This window comes from Ochlerotatus camptorhynchus, unplaced genomic scaffold, assembly GCF_037179485.1.
Source record: "Ochlerotatus camptorhynchus isolate MF236.1 unplaced genomic scaffold, CSIRO-AGI_Acam_v1.1 ptg000165l, whole genome shotgun sequence".
NCBI lineage: Eukaryota > Metazoa > Arthropoda > Insecta > Diptera > Culicidae > Ochlerotatus > Ochlerotatus camptorhynchus.
In genome coordinates this window covers 199154-213236 of record NW_027040655.1, presented here as the reverse complement: position 1 = coordinate 213236, position 14083 = coordinate 199154, and the positions used below count along the sequence as shown (strand labels likewise).

The 14083-nt window shown below is 38.2% G+C and overlaps 1 protein-coding gene across 4 annotated transcripts in view; it reads left to right on the top strand.

Moving 5' to 3' along the window:
• Positions 1-14083, top strand: part of LOC135701495 (fibrous sheath CABYR-binding protein-like) — a 292932-nt gene that overhangs the window by 219291 nt on the left and 59558 nt on the right. For 3 of the 4 annotated variants that reach the window (XM_065222303.1, XM_065222301.1, XM_065222302.1), the window contains exon 4: positions 233-589. The exons of the other annotated variant lie outside the window; for it this stretch is intronic. In XM_065222303.1, the coding sequence (XP_065078375.1) occupies positions 233-589 (357 nt within the window). The remainder of the gene's footprint in view (positions 1-232; positions 590-14083) is intronic. 4 annotated transcript variants of the gene reach the window in all.

Sequence of the window (14083 nt, the reverse complement as noted above, 5' to 3'; positions counted from 1 at the left end):
GATCATAATTTACAATTGAACTCGGATGAACATAACCACCAGTCAAAATTTACCAACCATCTCACTAATCAAATTGTTTTTGTCTTTCCCTTTTTTACCTTTCCAAACAAATTACACTCATCGGGCACCACAACACTAATACCAATCCATGTTGGTAACCCATTGGGAACGACATTGTCATTTTTCTCCATCCTGTCGCGTGTTTCCTGTGCTCGCCGACTCCCCAAAATAGGAGAAGAAGGTCGAAACGGATGCCGCCGAAAACGAGAAAGACTCCAGCACAGAAAAAGAGAGCACCACTGCTGGGGGTGCAGGTGATGCCAGTGTCGCCAGTGCCAGTTCCCCGATCACAGAAAAAGCCGAGTCCGATTCGGACGCAGCCAACAAGACACAGGAAAACGGCAGTGCCGACGAAACGCTAAACGACAGTAAGTCCGCAGAGGACAGCAATAAAAAGCCGAAAAAGGTCAAAAAGAAATGGTCCTTCCGAAGTATCTCGTTCAGCAAGAAGGACAAACAGAAGCCCGTCAAGAAGGACAAGGAAGGTGAGGATAAGGTGAACGGCGAGTGCGAGAAAGTTCCTGAAGAGGTGAGTACGAAATTTGTTTTACTGTTTTTTTCCCATAATGGTCACCCATCGGATACACCCCCAGTAAAATTCGAGATGGTTAACTCTTTTTTTATCCCTGTTCTATGTTGGGTGTTTTTTGTCCGCAACATAGGTGACTAACGATCCGGTAGGAAGGGATAGGTAAAGCAGAAATGAATGCCCTTTTTATAAAGAGAAGTTTAGCCCATTGACTTTCTTCGTCGTCCTACATTATTAATGCTCTATTGATCTTCAATGAACCGTTCGGAAGGGAACAAGGAAGCTGTCAAGTGTGATGTTACTTAGGTAAGTTGAGACGCTTTCCCCACGTGACGACGAATGACCTTATGTACGTCTCAAAATATATACAAATTTCCAAACAGTTGCGCATCCAAACCTGGAAAAACCACATTCGACACTTTCAACGCCGTTTCCTTATCCGTTCCGGCTCACTTCGATTCACTTCATGCCGAAATCAACTCGTAATTCCCCACGTACATAAGTCGACAGAGTATCGCTTTGTCGACAACTGCGAAAACGCCCCACGTTAGACAGCCACCGCTGCACATGAAGTGTTTACTGCTGCTCAACCGTCCCAAGCACTAGCAAGCTCGATATAGCAAGCAACCATCGGTGCGTGTACCCACCCACTTCACGCTTTGCCACCTATTCTTGGCGCGCGGAATTCTAAACGCGCCGCACCACAACCGCTGCAGCAACGGCAGTCACAAACCGACGTGAATTTACGATGATGGAAAAAGTTTTACCTATTACTGCGAGCACGTGCGTCCGACACCGCCAAGGAATCTGTGCCGGCAGAGGCGATAAACTTGAATTGTTGATGAAAGTTCTGGGGTAAAGAACTATATTCTCAATGTTGGTTGTGTTGCGTTGTAAATAAATTCATTTCGCTCCATCTGGAAGCTCGTTTCTGTTTCGGGCAAACACTATCCTTGGGGGAGTGGTTCCCCTATACGAAAACACAAATTCACCAGTTCCGTGTCCCCCCTAGCGTGGAGCACCATCGTCAATATTTTGTTTTGATGTCGGTTCTTTACGCGAGGATCGAACATTGCGGCCCTTGGGACCGGGAGTTTTTTTTCAATCATACGAAAATAATTTATTTTGTTGTTGTAGTCCCAGACACATACAGAAAGCAAAGCAAGCAGCAGCAGCATCCATCCACCATCATCGTTGCCTTGTGTGGTTCCTATCAAATCATAGAACCTCCACAATTCCTTTTCATACTGGGGTAACAAACAGTAGATGGCGACGACCCCGGGGCCGGAAAACTTGCCCGTCTGGTTCGACTCGGTTCCGCAACCGTGGCTTTTCACGTTCAATGTGCGCTTTTCATTCTTTGCCCGATAGGTTCGGTGATTTCGGTTGGGACGGTAATGGAGTGATAGCAACCTCCGACGGACGACGGTTGTGTGTAAAGTCAATCGGAATAATTATAGCGTTACCAGATTGCTTGCTTGCTTGTTGATGTTGTTGATCAGGTTTTTTTTTTATTCAATCGATTGTCGATTTTAGATATGACAATAGACTTCAAAAGACTTCGTTCTTTCAACCACCCTCTCTTAGAGCTTCGGTATTTGGAATCTGCTATGAATCTGAATTGTGATCGACCCGTTTCCATGTATGCGATGTTCTATGCTACAACATCAGCCAGGACTCGAACAATGTTCTTAGTAACGAAGCATGTCATCATTTTGCCAAATAAATCGTGCTGAAGTTCACATCAAATTGTGGCTGATCTTTTGATGTGAACTCAAAGACAATTTTAAGAACCTAGAAAATCTTATAGGTATATACTAAGGTGGGTAAAAGTTCAACCTTAGATGAACAAATTAAAATATTTCACAACTCCAAGCATTTGTGATTAATCTCATTCCATGTATAGAACAACAAATTTAAACAGCACTTTTCAGTGCTCAACCTGTAAAATTTCTACCTTGTTCGACTCTTATTCCTCTTTGATCCTTGTTTAGACCCTATACGAGGTAATCCTGCTTGGATATCGATTTGGAAAATTCTTCTTCAATCCTTCATATTCTTATAGTAATCTGCTTAGAAGTCGATTTGGATGCCGCCATGGCGCCTAAGCGCAAAAGAAAAGGGCAAACTCTTGATCCCCCTTCTGATGAAATTAATTTGAGCAATCAATTTGATTTCTCACGGATGATGAGAATGATCCATCATCCAGGAAAAAATATAGCAAACTTTCCCGGCTTAATGCCAAGAAAGAAAAGATTCCCCCTATTGTGATAACCTCTTCTGATTTCCATACTATTCGCACGGAACTTGTGAACTTCGTGAAACTTAAGTTTTCACTGCAAATAGGCCGTCGGGGTGAATGCCGTGTATTGGCTGAAACCTTAGACGGATTCAAACTTCTTCTCATTGAGAAGCAGAATATTTGTTTGACTTACGACACCAAAACTGAATGTGTGTTCAAGGTTGTCATGAAAGGTCTGCCCAGTGGTGAATCCCTGGATCAAATCAAAGATGAACTGGCAAAAACTTGGAGTTGTGACAGTGAAAGAAATCAAAATGAAAAAAAAATAATCCCGTCCTGGAGATTCGCGCAATGGGATTTCTAATGATTTTTATTTAGTTCACTTCAAGTCTAGTGAAGTGGGAGCGCTTCAGGAAGACTGGAACCTCACCCAGTGCCGTAAGTGTCAGGGATGGGGTCACGGAATGAAAAAAACGCTACATGCCAGCTCACGCAAAGGACGACTGTCCTGTGAAGGAAGATCCTATGAAATTTAAATGTTCAAATTGTGGTGAAAACCACAAATCCAATTTTTGGGAACGTAAGACTCGCAAAGCGATCATACAATCTCGTTCTAAGGGACAATGTAGGAAACGCTCCACGTTTCCGAACAGGTACAAATTACTCTGCTGTTAACAGCAGTCAGCGAGGAACAAATTCTATATTCCTACCCTTAGGTACAAATATCACCCCTGCTTCAAATTCTTCATATATACCTGCTCCCCTCGCTGCTAATAATGTTCAGCGAGTAAATGGAGCTACCTATGCTGCTATTGCAGCGGTAGAAATCAAAATACTAGTCAACATAATTTTTACGAAAATTTTGATCTAGGAAGCATTACTGCTCCTCAAATGGATTTTTTACAGACATCATTATTTGACATGATTACTGATATGCTAAAAACTAACTCCATGTATGATGCTATTCAAACTGGAGTAAAATTTGCGAACAATGTCGTCATGACTTTGAAATTCAGTAGCGGATTTAAAATCATTAAATATTTTGAATTGGAATGCTCTATCTCTTGAAGATAATGAAGGCGAGCTATTTAACTTTTAAAATTTTGAAAAATCCTCAAAAGCCTATTCCAGGGCTTAAAGAAGATGGTAAAATTTTGATAAATTCGTAAAATGCTCAGAAACTAATTAAACAATTAGAGAGTTCCCATAATTTCAGTTTGGGTCTTATTAGTCCTATTGAGAATCCGGTTGCTCGGGATCATCTGAATATTTTCTCTCTGGAAAATATTTTTGATGATTCCTGGGGGACTGATTTGGATGAAGTAAGATCTATAACTTAAAAGTTTCATTATGTGAAAGCTCCAGGTGATGATGGAATTTTCTATATCCTTATCAAAAGCTTCCAGAGAGTACCTTGTCCTTCTTGGTAAAACCATTTAACAGATGTTTACATTTGGCATACTTTCCTGATCAATGGATGAAAAGATAATTTGGAATGGAATGATCATTCACATCAATACGAACTTAATTTTTGTAGATGAGCAGTTTGGATTTCGCCATGGGCATTCAACTACTCATCAAATCTTGGGAGTTACAAATTTATTTCGTTCAAACAAATCTGAAGGCTGCGCAACTGGAGTTGCTCTTCTAGATATAGAAAAAAGCATTCGACAGTGTTTGGCATGAAGGTTTGATTGCTAAATTGAAAAAAAAAAACGTTTTAATTTTCCACTCTTTATTATGAAATAAGTTCAAAATTATTTAACTGCAGGTAAATTATCAAAATTCCAAATCTGAGCGGCTACCTATTAGAGCAGGAGTTCCTCAGGGTAGCCTAAATTGAATAACATTTTAACTTCGAACCTCCCTGATTTGCCTCAGGGTTGCCACAAATCTTTGTTCGCCGATGACACAGGCATTTCTGCTAAATGAAGAAGTCTTCGTGTTATTTGCAGCAGACTGCAGAAAAGTTTAGATCTTTTCTTTTCTTATTTACAAAAATGGAAGGTTTCTCCCAACGCTTCCAAAACGCAACTTATAATATTTCCACATAAGCGTAGAGCTTCCTTTTTGAAACCTAGTAGTAGTCATATAGTCACTATGAACGGAATTCCAATTTCCTGGTCAAACCAAATTAACTTTTGAAGATCACACGAGGGCATTCAAGCCAAATGTAACAAATATATAAAATGTTTGTATCCTCTTATAAACAGGAAATCCAAACTTTGCCTGACGAATATACTTTTAATATTTAAGATGATTTTGAAGTTGCCTCCCTGGTACAGCACTGCCGAGGTACATAGAATTTCGAATGTTGAGACTTTAGAACAAATGTCCAACAAAATAATTGAATAATTTCAGGCAAAAATCGTTGCAATCCTTATTTGATTGAAGATTTAAATAGTTAGTTTTTTTTTCAGTGTATTTTTTGTTTGTTAACGCAATCTAGTTGCCTACAGCTTTGTCTTAGACGTTACTTCGCATGAGCTGTTTTCGTTCTATGATTTATTGAACAATATCCTACATGCCATTTTGAAACAAAAGCATCCGGGAAATAATCAGGAATTTGATTGTACGTTGACACATAATTTTTGTTAATAAATATTCTAAGCCAATGTAAAATATTTCTCTTAGAATTTTGAATCTAGCATAATATTGAACAGTTCTCTAAGACAAGGATCTTGAAATTTGTTCTCAACTAAAGTCTCACAATCTTGATAACTTAAGAGCATAATTTCTTTGAAACTTGATATCCTTGCTAATTGCGCCTTGGGATCATTACATCAGAATTACTTTTGTGTAGAGCAACTGCACAGGATTAATGTATTGAGAACTAAGCAAGACTTCTCTAGTAGTACATTTATCGCAGAAGGGTTTTAACTAAGTTCAGCGACAATTACGTTGCTACAACCGTTACTTTCATCCTTCTCTTATGTAAATGTAACTTTGTCATAGTGTCATAATATCGATCTGAAAAATTCCTACGATGGGTACCCTATATTCGAGCTTCAAGCTTGAAAGAGGGGACAAAACCGGTTCGCAAAAATCGTTCCGGTAAAGTAGATTTGCAACGCCCTTTTCCACCCGTATCGTTACCGATTTTCACCATTCATAGTTGGCAGTTTATTGTCTGGAAGAGATTGAAAAACAATTTCTTTGAACAATCGTCTGCTTTCTGACTGCTAGGCTTTTGTTGTTGGGTGAGGATAAAACAATTTTTTTTAACTTTCTCCTCAACCCGCTAAACAAAGATGCTGTTGGCAAGGATGGCTTCGGTAGCGGCCAAAAACGTTGACATTTCTGATTATATCTTTTGCACACCCCGAACAGCAGAACGTTCTAAAGAGAAGATGACAAATTTCCGCTGACACAGGACCTGCTCTGCTGGTGATGGTGCCAAAGCCAAGTGTAAATTTCTACGCCCTTTTGGCAGGGAGCCCAATGTACTTACGGTGTCAGGTTGCGTTGCTCGGAAAGTATTTTCATCGTACATACTGTACTCTTTTTATTCATTCAGTAGACAGACACGGGGGATCCAGAGTGATGGTGGAAATAACAGCCAGTGCGCGCTGAGTGACATTAGACAGCTCACCGTAATAAACTTGTACCTAAGTATGAGTTGTGAGGAAAGCCTGTAAACGATTTTGTTTTGCTTCACTGAGATGCAGTTCATTCATCAAATTGAACAGAATTAGACAGAGTGGCAAACAAAGAGATCCTCTAGTGTTAGTTAGTCGTGAGGAAGGGTGGTTTGGCATTTGCTATTTTTATTAAACTGGTGATCTGCCAAATTCGCACATTTTTGCCAGGTTTTGGATCTAGTTATTTTTCACCATAAATGATTCATAGATTTTTTTAAATTGAAGTTCTAAATGGTTCAGGGTTTTACAAAATTTATTGTTTATTGTTTATTTGGTTTTATTGGAAAATCTCTCTTTATATAGAAATATACTACCCATAATCGCATATCCCATATTTGCTTGATTTCCTATCCATATCGGACTGATATGCGATTATATACAGTATACTACATTTAGATGTCTTCCTCAATTTTATAATCTAATTTAAAGAAATTGAATTCAATCCAACTTTTGTAACACATTCCGACATTTTTCGACCATACACACCAGTTTCATTTTCTATACAAACACTAATTATGCACGCCTTACCAAGCTCAGTGATCACGGTCAGTCGCAGTAGCTTCACCGAAAGTTCACTGTCAAGTGCACATTGTTTCCGAACCTAAACACACTGCATCGTCATTTCTTGCCGGCAGCTAGACAGCTCGGTCCAACAAGCCTACCTCATCATAATTTAATTTTATCTGTCGCCACGTTTCCCCCATTTCACCTACAAATCTGTCGGTCGTGTAGTCAGCATCCGATTCAATTTGGCAGAACAAAAGCGTCCTACAGAAGCAGCAGCGACGCAATGAATGTATAAATAAAATTTTGATTTGGTCCTATCCAACAACACAACAGACCGCACCCCTCCTAATCTATATCGGCAGACTTTTGCGGGGTCGGAATTGCCTCCGAATTTCGCGGCAAGAACAAGCCTCGTTATTTTCCCCAAGACGCTCATCAAGTGTTCCTGTTTTGTCCACGAGGAAAAGCGGCTCGGCAAACAAACAACTTTTAAATAAATTATTCCTTCAGCTGGTTCTCGGTGCGTGTATTACGTATTTTGTTGTGGCGCGTGATGCGACCGCCGTTGAATTGTACACAAGTTGTAGTAGGGCAGTCCGCTAAGAAAGTGGTTCACCGCCAGAGTCAGTGGGGTTACCTGCTATGATGGAGAGGGCGAAAAGCCAATTTCGTGTTGGATTACTTTATCGTTCTATTTATGCAAAGAGAAGAAAAATAAATTGAAGAACGCGCCAATCTTTCCTGGGACTGTTCTGCGGCGAGAGAACGAACTTTTGGCTTGCGGAATATTTTCAGAGCTGGAGCAGGGGGCAACTTGTCTATGCAAAAGTTGCTATTTCTGAGGAATTGGGGAAATGGAAATGCAAAACGTAGGATTTTTTGCGAAGTTTGTGACACTTTGATAAGCTCAATTTATTAACCATCCAGTGCTCAGAAGGGCACCGTTGAAATAAACTTATTTAGATTGTTACTTTGCTATTATTCGGGAGATTTTTTAATACAGTGCCTTCCCATTTTTTGCAACATGACCTCATCAGCTTTACTTTCGTCAGATTTGTGCCAGTGCTTCCTGGACAATTTTTCATTAAATACCAACTGTCTCTAATTCCTAAAGAATGGTTCAGTACAATTACAAATTGAATAAAGTTTTCGATATATTTTATAAAATGCAAAACATAAATGAAGGTAGATAATTATAGCTTTCATGTGCACAGTTTCATCAAAGTTGGTTGAGAATTTAATGTGTATAGTAAAAACAACTGTTGTCACTTTGGTTAGCGACTATGGGCGCTTGAGGATTTACTGTACCACGCTGGTTATTTAACATTAAGGAATGTGAAAACTCGATGAAGAACAAATAATTTCACCCTCAACAGTCACATGTGAAATGTTTACGAAGGACGAGCACGGAGCATTTCTAAAATTTAGGCTACACGCTCGAACTGCCGTGGATGCGTCATTCTACCGAGCAATAATATTAATTTCACTAACATCTTCGACAGCAAACACACATCACTCGGAGATGTTTACGTTGTTTACAATTTGTTCCCACGTCGGCCAGTAACGTTCGTATCTTTTTTCTACAGATATTGTATGGTGCCTAAAATCGTACAGGGTTAGTCGTTCTATCGTAGAATCAGGTAATTACTATATGTGAGCACTTCTCTTTGAAAGCGGTCCACTAGTTTTTTGAAGTTCAAAAATTATTGGAATATTTTCCTTATATTTGCATTCCATTTGAAATGGAAATGTCAAGGCTTTCATTTGGCATGTCTATAATTTTTGGGGGAACATATAGTGGATTTTTTTTTCGAAAAAAATATATTTTCATAAGTTTATCTGTCACTAATTTAAAAGCTGATGATCTATCCTGTAAGATACATATAACATTATGATTGAGAAATTTGTTCATCGCAAGGAACCTGTTAATTAACTGAAAAAAACCCTGAAATATCAGGGGATCTTAGGTAAATATTCCCTAATTCGTTTTGACTATTGATTAAAAAGTGTGTCAGATCTTGCTAGTCTCATACAATTAAATTACTCAATGTAGTTTGTAGGTGTTTCTGTAAATACATCAAATGTTAAGTAGAGCTACGAGTTTGTGTTGGCTCAAATGAATGATTTTTATTATTTTATCTGATATTTATATAGGTTTTTTTTTCTTCGCTGGGTATATTCATCAGCGTTGCCAGATTGTTTTCATGATTATCGGTAATGATTAAAAAATCGGTATTTATCGGTATTCACTATTTTTTTTGACTAAAATTGAAAGATATACTTTCTATGTAAGTCGGATGAAACTTCTGGGAAATATTTGAATTAGTCTCTTAATGGTACCAACAAAACTTCCGAAGGAAGAATAAAGAAGATCTTGTGGAGGAAGTTTGAAGGTAGTTCTAAAAAATGTCTAACAAACATCCAATGGGGATCTTCCAAGACAAATATTGAGAAACTTCTGGTGAATGTTTATAGAAACTTTCGGAAAAAATCCAGAAGCCAGAAAATTTTGGAAATCGGAAGCCAATTCCGGAGGAGCCATTTCCAGGGGAAGTTAGGAGAAACTCGGAAAAATCTTCCAATAAGGCAGAAAAAACCTACGGAGAGTGACTTATGGAGAAACTTGCAGAGGAAGACGAAAGAAACTTCTGGGAGAACTCGATAGATACATCCGGTAGAACTTTCATTGAACTTCTTGGAGAAAACGAAAGAAACTTCCAGGAGCCACTAGGAGAATCTTCCTTAGGTAGATTAGATGAAAATTCTGGAAAAAGTCGGACACCAGAGGACTTACGGAACAATCGACTACTTCAAGGAGAAGATGGGAAAATATCTGGAAGAAATAGATTTCTGGAGGATGTTAGCACAATATTCTCTGAAGTTCTTCACATGCTCTATTGATCCAGCAATTTTCCTGATATTCATAAAACATCCCTGAAAATTTCAAAATGATCCTGAAGTTTTCGGAACTCAGGAATATTTGCACTTCAGAATATCTCATATCTCATAATTCTTCGGAACTCCTTGAAAGGTCTTACAATTTTCCCTAAATTTAATGGGGCTGTTTTGAAGTTCTCTGATCATCCTTGAAGTACTCGTAACTTCCTTGATTATTATGGAACTACTGGAAAATCTCTTATGTTCTGTTAAAGTCCCTGGATCTTCTTTAGGGCTTTCAATTTATTTATTTTTCATATTAATAAACATCAGCATTAAAGTTCTCTGAACTTCCCGCTATTTTTTTTTAAAAGTTCTCGAAACAACCGATAAAAAACACAGAACTTTCCTTAAAATCTTCTCACAATTTTCTAATGTTCATATAACTTCCCTTACGTTACCAAAATTTTCATGAACCTCTCGGATCTCAACTGAAGTTTTCGAAACTTATTTAAAGGTTCAGAAAATTACTTGAATTTATATCTACTAATGCTGCCCTAAAGTTATCTCAATTCTCCTGAAACAAATGGAACTATCCTGAAAACCAATAAATTTCTTTGAAGTTCTTTGAGCTTGTGAAGTTTCCAAAATATTTCAGTTTCCTTAAGTTCATTGGAGTTCTCTGGGCTTTCCTGTGATTCCCGGGTTCTTGGATTTGAACAGAAGTTGATGAAACTGTCTTTAATTTATCTGAACCTACCCAAAAGTCCGAACTATTCTGAAGTTTCAGAACTTCTGAAAAGTTCCTGGAGTTTTCCTGAAACTAATGGAACCGCAATAAAACTCAGGAAGCATTTCTGAAGTTCTGGAGAAGTTGAAAAAATTGACGGGAGGAGACGGAATAACCTTTCGAGCGAAGCCAGAAGAAGCTTCCAAGGGAAATTGAAATAGCTTTCCAGAAGGAATAGGAAATTAATTTACAGGGTAAGGTGGACGGAAATTCCTAGGAAAAGTTGGTAAAAACTTCGAAGGGGAAATTAAAGAAATTTCAGGAAGTTAAAAAATTAACGTTTTTATGGACCTATTTTTCCACTGAATAAAAGTATTTCCCGATTTCCAGAAACTACTGGGATGGAGCCATAAGCTGTTTCTCAACTCTTTGGTTACCAAAAACGGCAAGGAAATGGAAGCATTAGTCGAAAGAGTATGAAGCATAAGACATTTTTGAAGATGAATTTTTTTTAGAGCAGGCTCAAAAATTGTAATTTTCAAAAAGATAAAATTCTCTCACAATAGTTTCCTGTGAAAATTCAGTGCGGGCAGGCAGTAATCATTTTGATTATTAATAAAAAAAATAGGTATAAATAAGTATTGTAACTCAAAAATTGGGACCTCCCTTAGCTCAGTCAGTAAAGTCGCAGCTACAAAGCAAGACCATGCTGGAGGTGGCTGGGTTTAAATCCCGGTCCGGTCTAGGAATTTTTCGGGTTGGAAAATTTCTCGACTTCCCTTGGCACAGAAGTATGATTGGACTTGCCACACAATTATACCAATGCAAAAATGGTAAAGGTATCAAAAGCTCTAAATTAATAACTGTGGAAGTGCATCTAGAACACTAAGTTGAGAGCACGCAATAAGCTATTATGTGATATGCAATAAGCTTGAAAAGCGAAAAAGAAGAATTCAAAAATCGGTATTCTGATAAACCTTATCTGTTTATCAGTATCAAGTTTGAAAATCGGTAAAAATATCGATAAATCGGTTTGTCTGGCAACGCTGATATTCATCACTGCGACCATTTTAGGGACATAACAGCACTGCGACCAGGAAAATGCTACTGAAGCATGGAAAACATTCTATGATTTTGGGCATGGAGTTTTGCGTTTTTGCCTTGGATTTTTTTAAATCCTGATTACAAGCCGGATAAAATAGAATACAACTTAATGGACTAAGAAAAGAACTCAAAATTCTGTGACATGATTTTTTTTTTCTCGATAAACGCAGTAGGCTCTGCCCGCAAACGGTTGGTTTTGTTTTCGCTGGCGCTGATTTCATCTGTTTTTCGCATATTTTTTAATTGTACCAAATCAAACAAATATTAGTTTTCGCGTGTGGATAATTGTAAATTAAGATCTATCACGTCTTAAGAAGTTTTTTTAGTGATATTGTAATTAACGTGAAAAATCTGAGACAAGAATTTGTTTCAAGTAGCTGTGTTGCTGTGGTGTCGCGTCGGTCGGTTTTTCATTTCGTTTATTTTTGGTGCTTTGCCTCCCTCCCAAGAAGAGTTTTACCGGGTATTTTTTTTCTTTTCTTGGTGCTGGCGTTCTGCCTTCCGGAGGATGCACGCGAATTAGGTGTCAAGCAAAAATTCGGTGCAAATGAAAAACTTCGAATGTGATTCATAATGTCGTGTTGGGTTGTAAAAACAACGCGGAAGATTTTTTCGATTACCGCAAGTGAACAAACCGGTCCTTTTTCGGAGGCAGAATTTGGTGAGATCCATCTGATTTATAATCAATCATATATCATATTTCCATATATTACTAAATACGCGCCAGATTTCAAAACATCACATTTCGAAATCTGGAAGTGTGTTTGCAGTACCATTATTCATATGATAACGGTAGTGTTTACATGCGGGGCTTATTGTATGTGAAAGTAACCTCGGAATGGACGTGAATTACCAGGCATTCTGAAATGGGTTGCTGAATCTGCAGTAGAGCTATCGCTTTCTAACTCCCGGACTAAACTTGCTTTAAATTATTACATCAAAGATTGTTGTAAGCAAATTTCTTCCATAATACCACTGCGACCAGTAATTTGATCTATTGTAGTATCCTTAGTTTAATGCATGTCGTATTACTCCATCACTATTGAGAAATGATGAAGTATTCGGTTTTGATACAGTTGTCATTCTTGCCTTCATCGCAAGAAATCGATTCTTATTGAATGGTCCCGCTATTTATACCCTTCGGAGTGTTAAAACATCCTTCAAAGGCGCGCACCTTTTTCAGTCAAAATTGGATTCCTTAGCAACAAAATTAAGGAATCACATTTATAATGACCATGCATCAGAACCCTTGTCTTAACCACTTCAAACTAGGGAACAACGAATAGAAGATTAAGAATCACATAGGTTAAGACTAACTAACTCATTTTCTCCTTGTTTCAAGATCATCGTCCGTAGACAAAACCAAGCCTTATCACTATCAACAAGGGATAAAAAGTAACAAGGACTAAGATGTGTTCCTTTGATTACTGAAAAATCCTGTTCCCCTACTTTGAAGTAGTCAAGACTAGGAATCGGTTGTAGATCTTATATCCCGTAACGTACCACGAAAAGGTGATCTACCCACTTTACGGGGCCATTACTGTGATCTATTGTGATATATTCCCCGTTTTATATTGCTTTATCTGTATTTCATATCACTATTTTGTGAAGCGACCGACATAGACTGACCAAAAGCATTTTCCCAGTCAGGTATTACATTTCGAATGAAATGAACTACTTGACTGGGACCTGCATTCCAAATATCAAAGGGTTCGGCCAGCCCCTTATCCAGAAAAATACGCCTTTTATTGAAGATTGCTGCACAAGGGCATAGCAGGTGTTCAGAGTCTTCCTTTTCTATGCCAAAGAATCGACACATATCCTCTTGAAGTTTTCCTATTAACTTCAAGTGATAGTTACATGGACAATATCCTGTTATCAAACCAGTATAGACACTGAGATCTTTCTTTGATAATTCAAGAATTTTGCTAGTAATTGAAATGTTCCTAATTATGAACCGTTTAGATTGCCTAGCAACGGAAGTTTTGTTCCAATTTGGTCTCTACTTTCATTTTTTTTTCATTTCCTGATCTCCATTTTAAGAGAACAAGCGGAAACTCCACTGAATGGTTCTGGTCCTATGAATTGCTAAGATGATCCTAGCCTGGCTAACGTGTCGGCTTTTCATTCCCTTCAATTCCTCAGTGGCCAGGAACCCAATATAGGTTTACTTGGTTATGACAGGCGAATTCCTGAAGTGACATTGCGCATTCCCATCCGAGTTTTGAATTGCATGTTGCTGATTTTAAAGCATTTAATGCTGCTTGGCTATCAGACATAATGCAGATATTCGAATATTTATAATTTCTGTGCAAGCACATTACAGAGCATTCAAGAATTGCTTGAATTTCTGCTTGGAACACGGTTGGCCAGTAACCCATATATATTGAGAT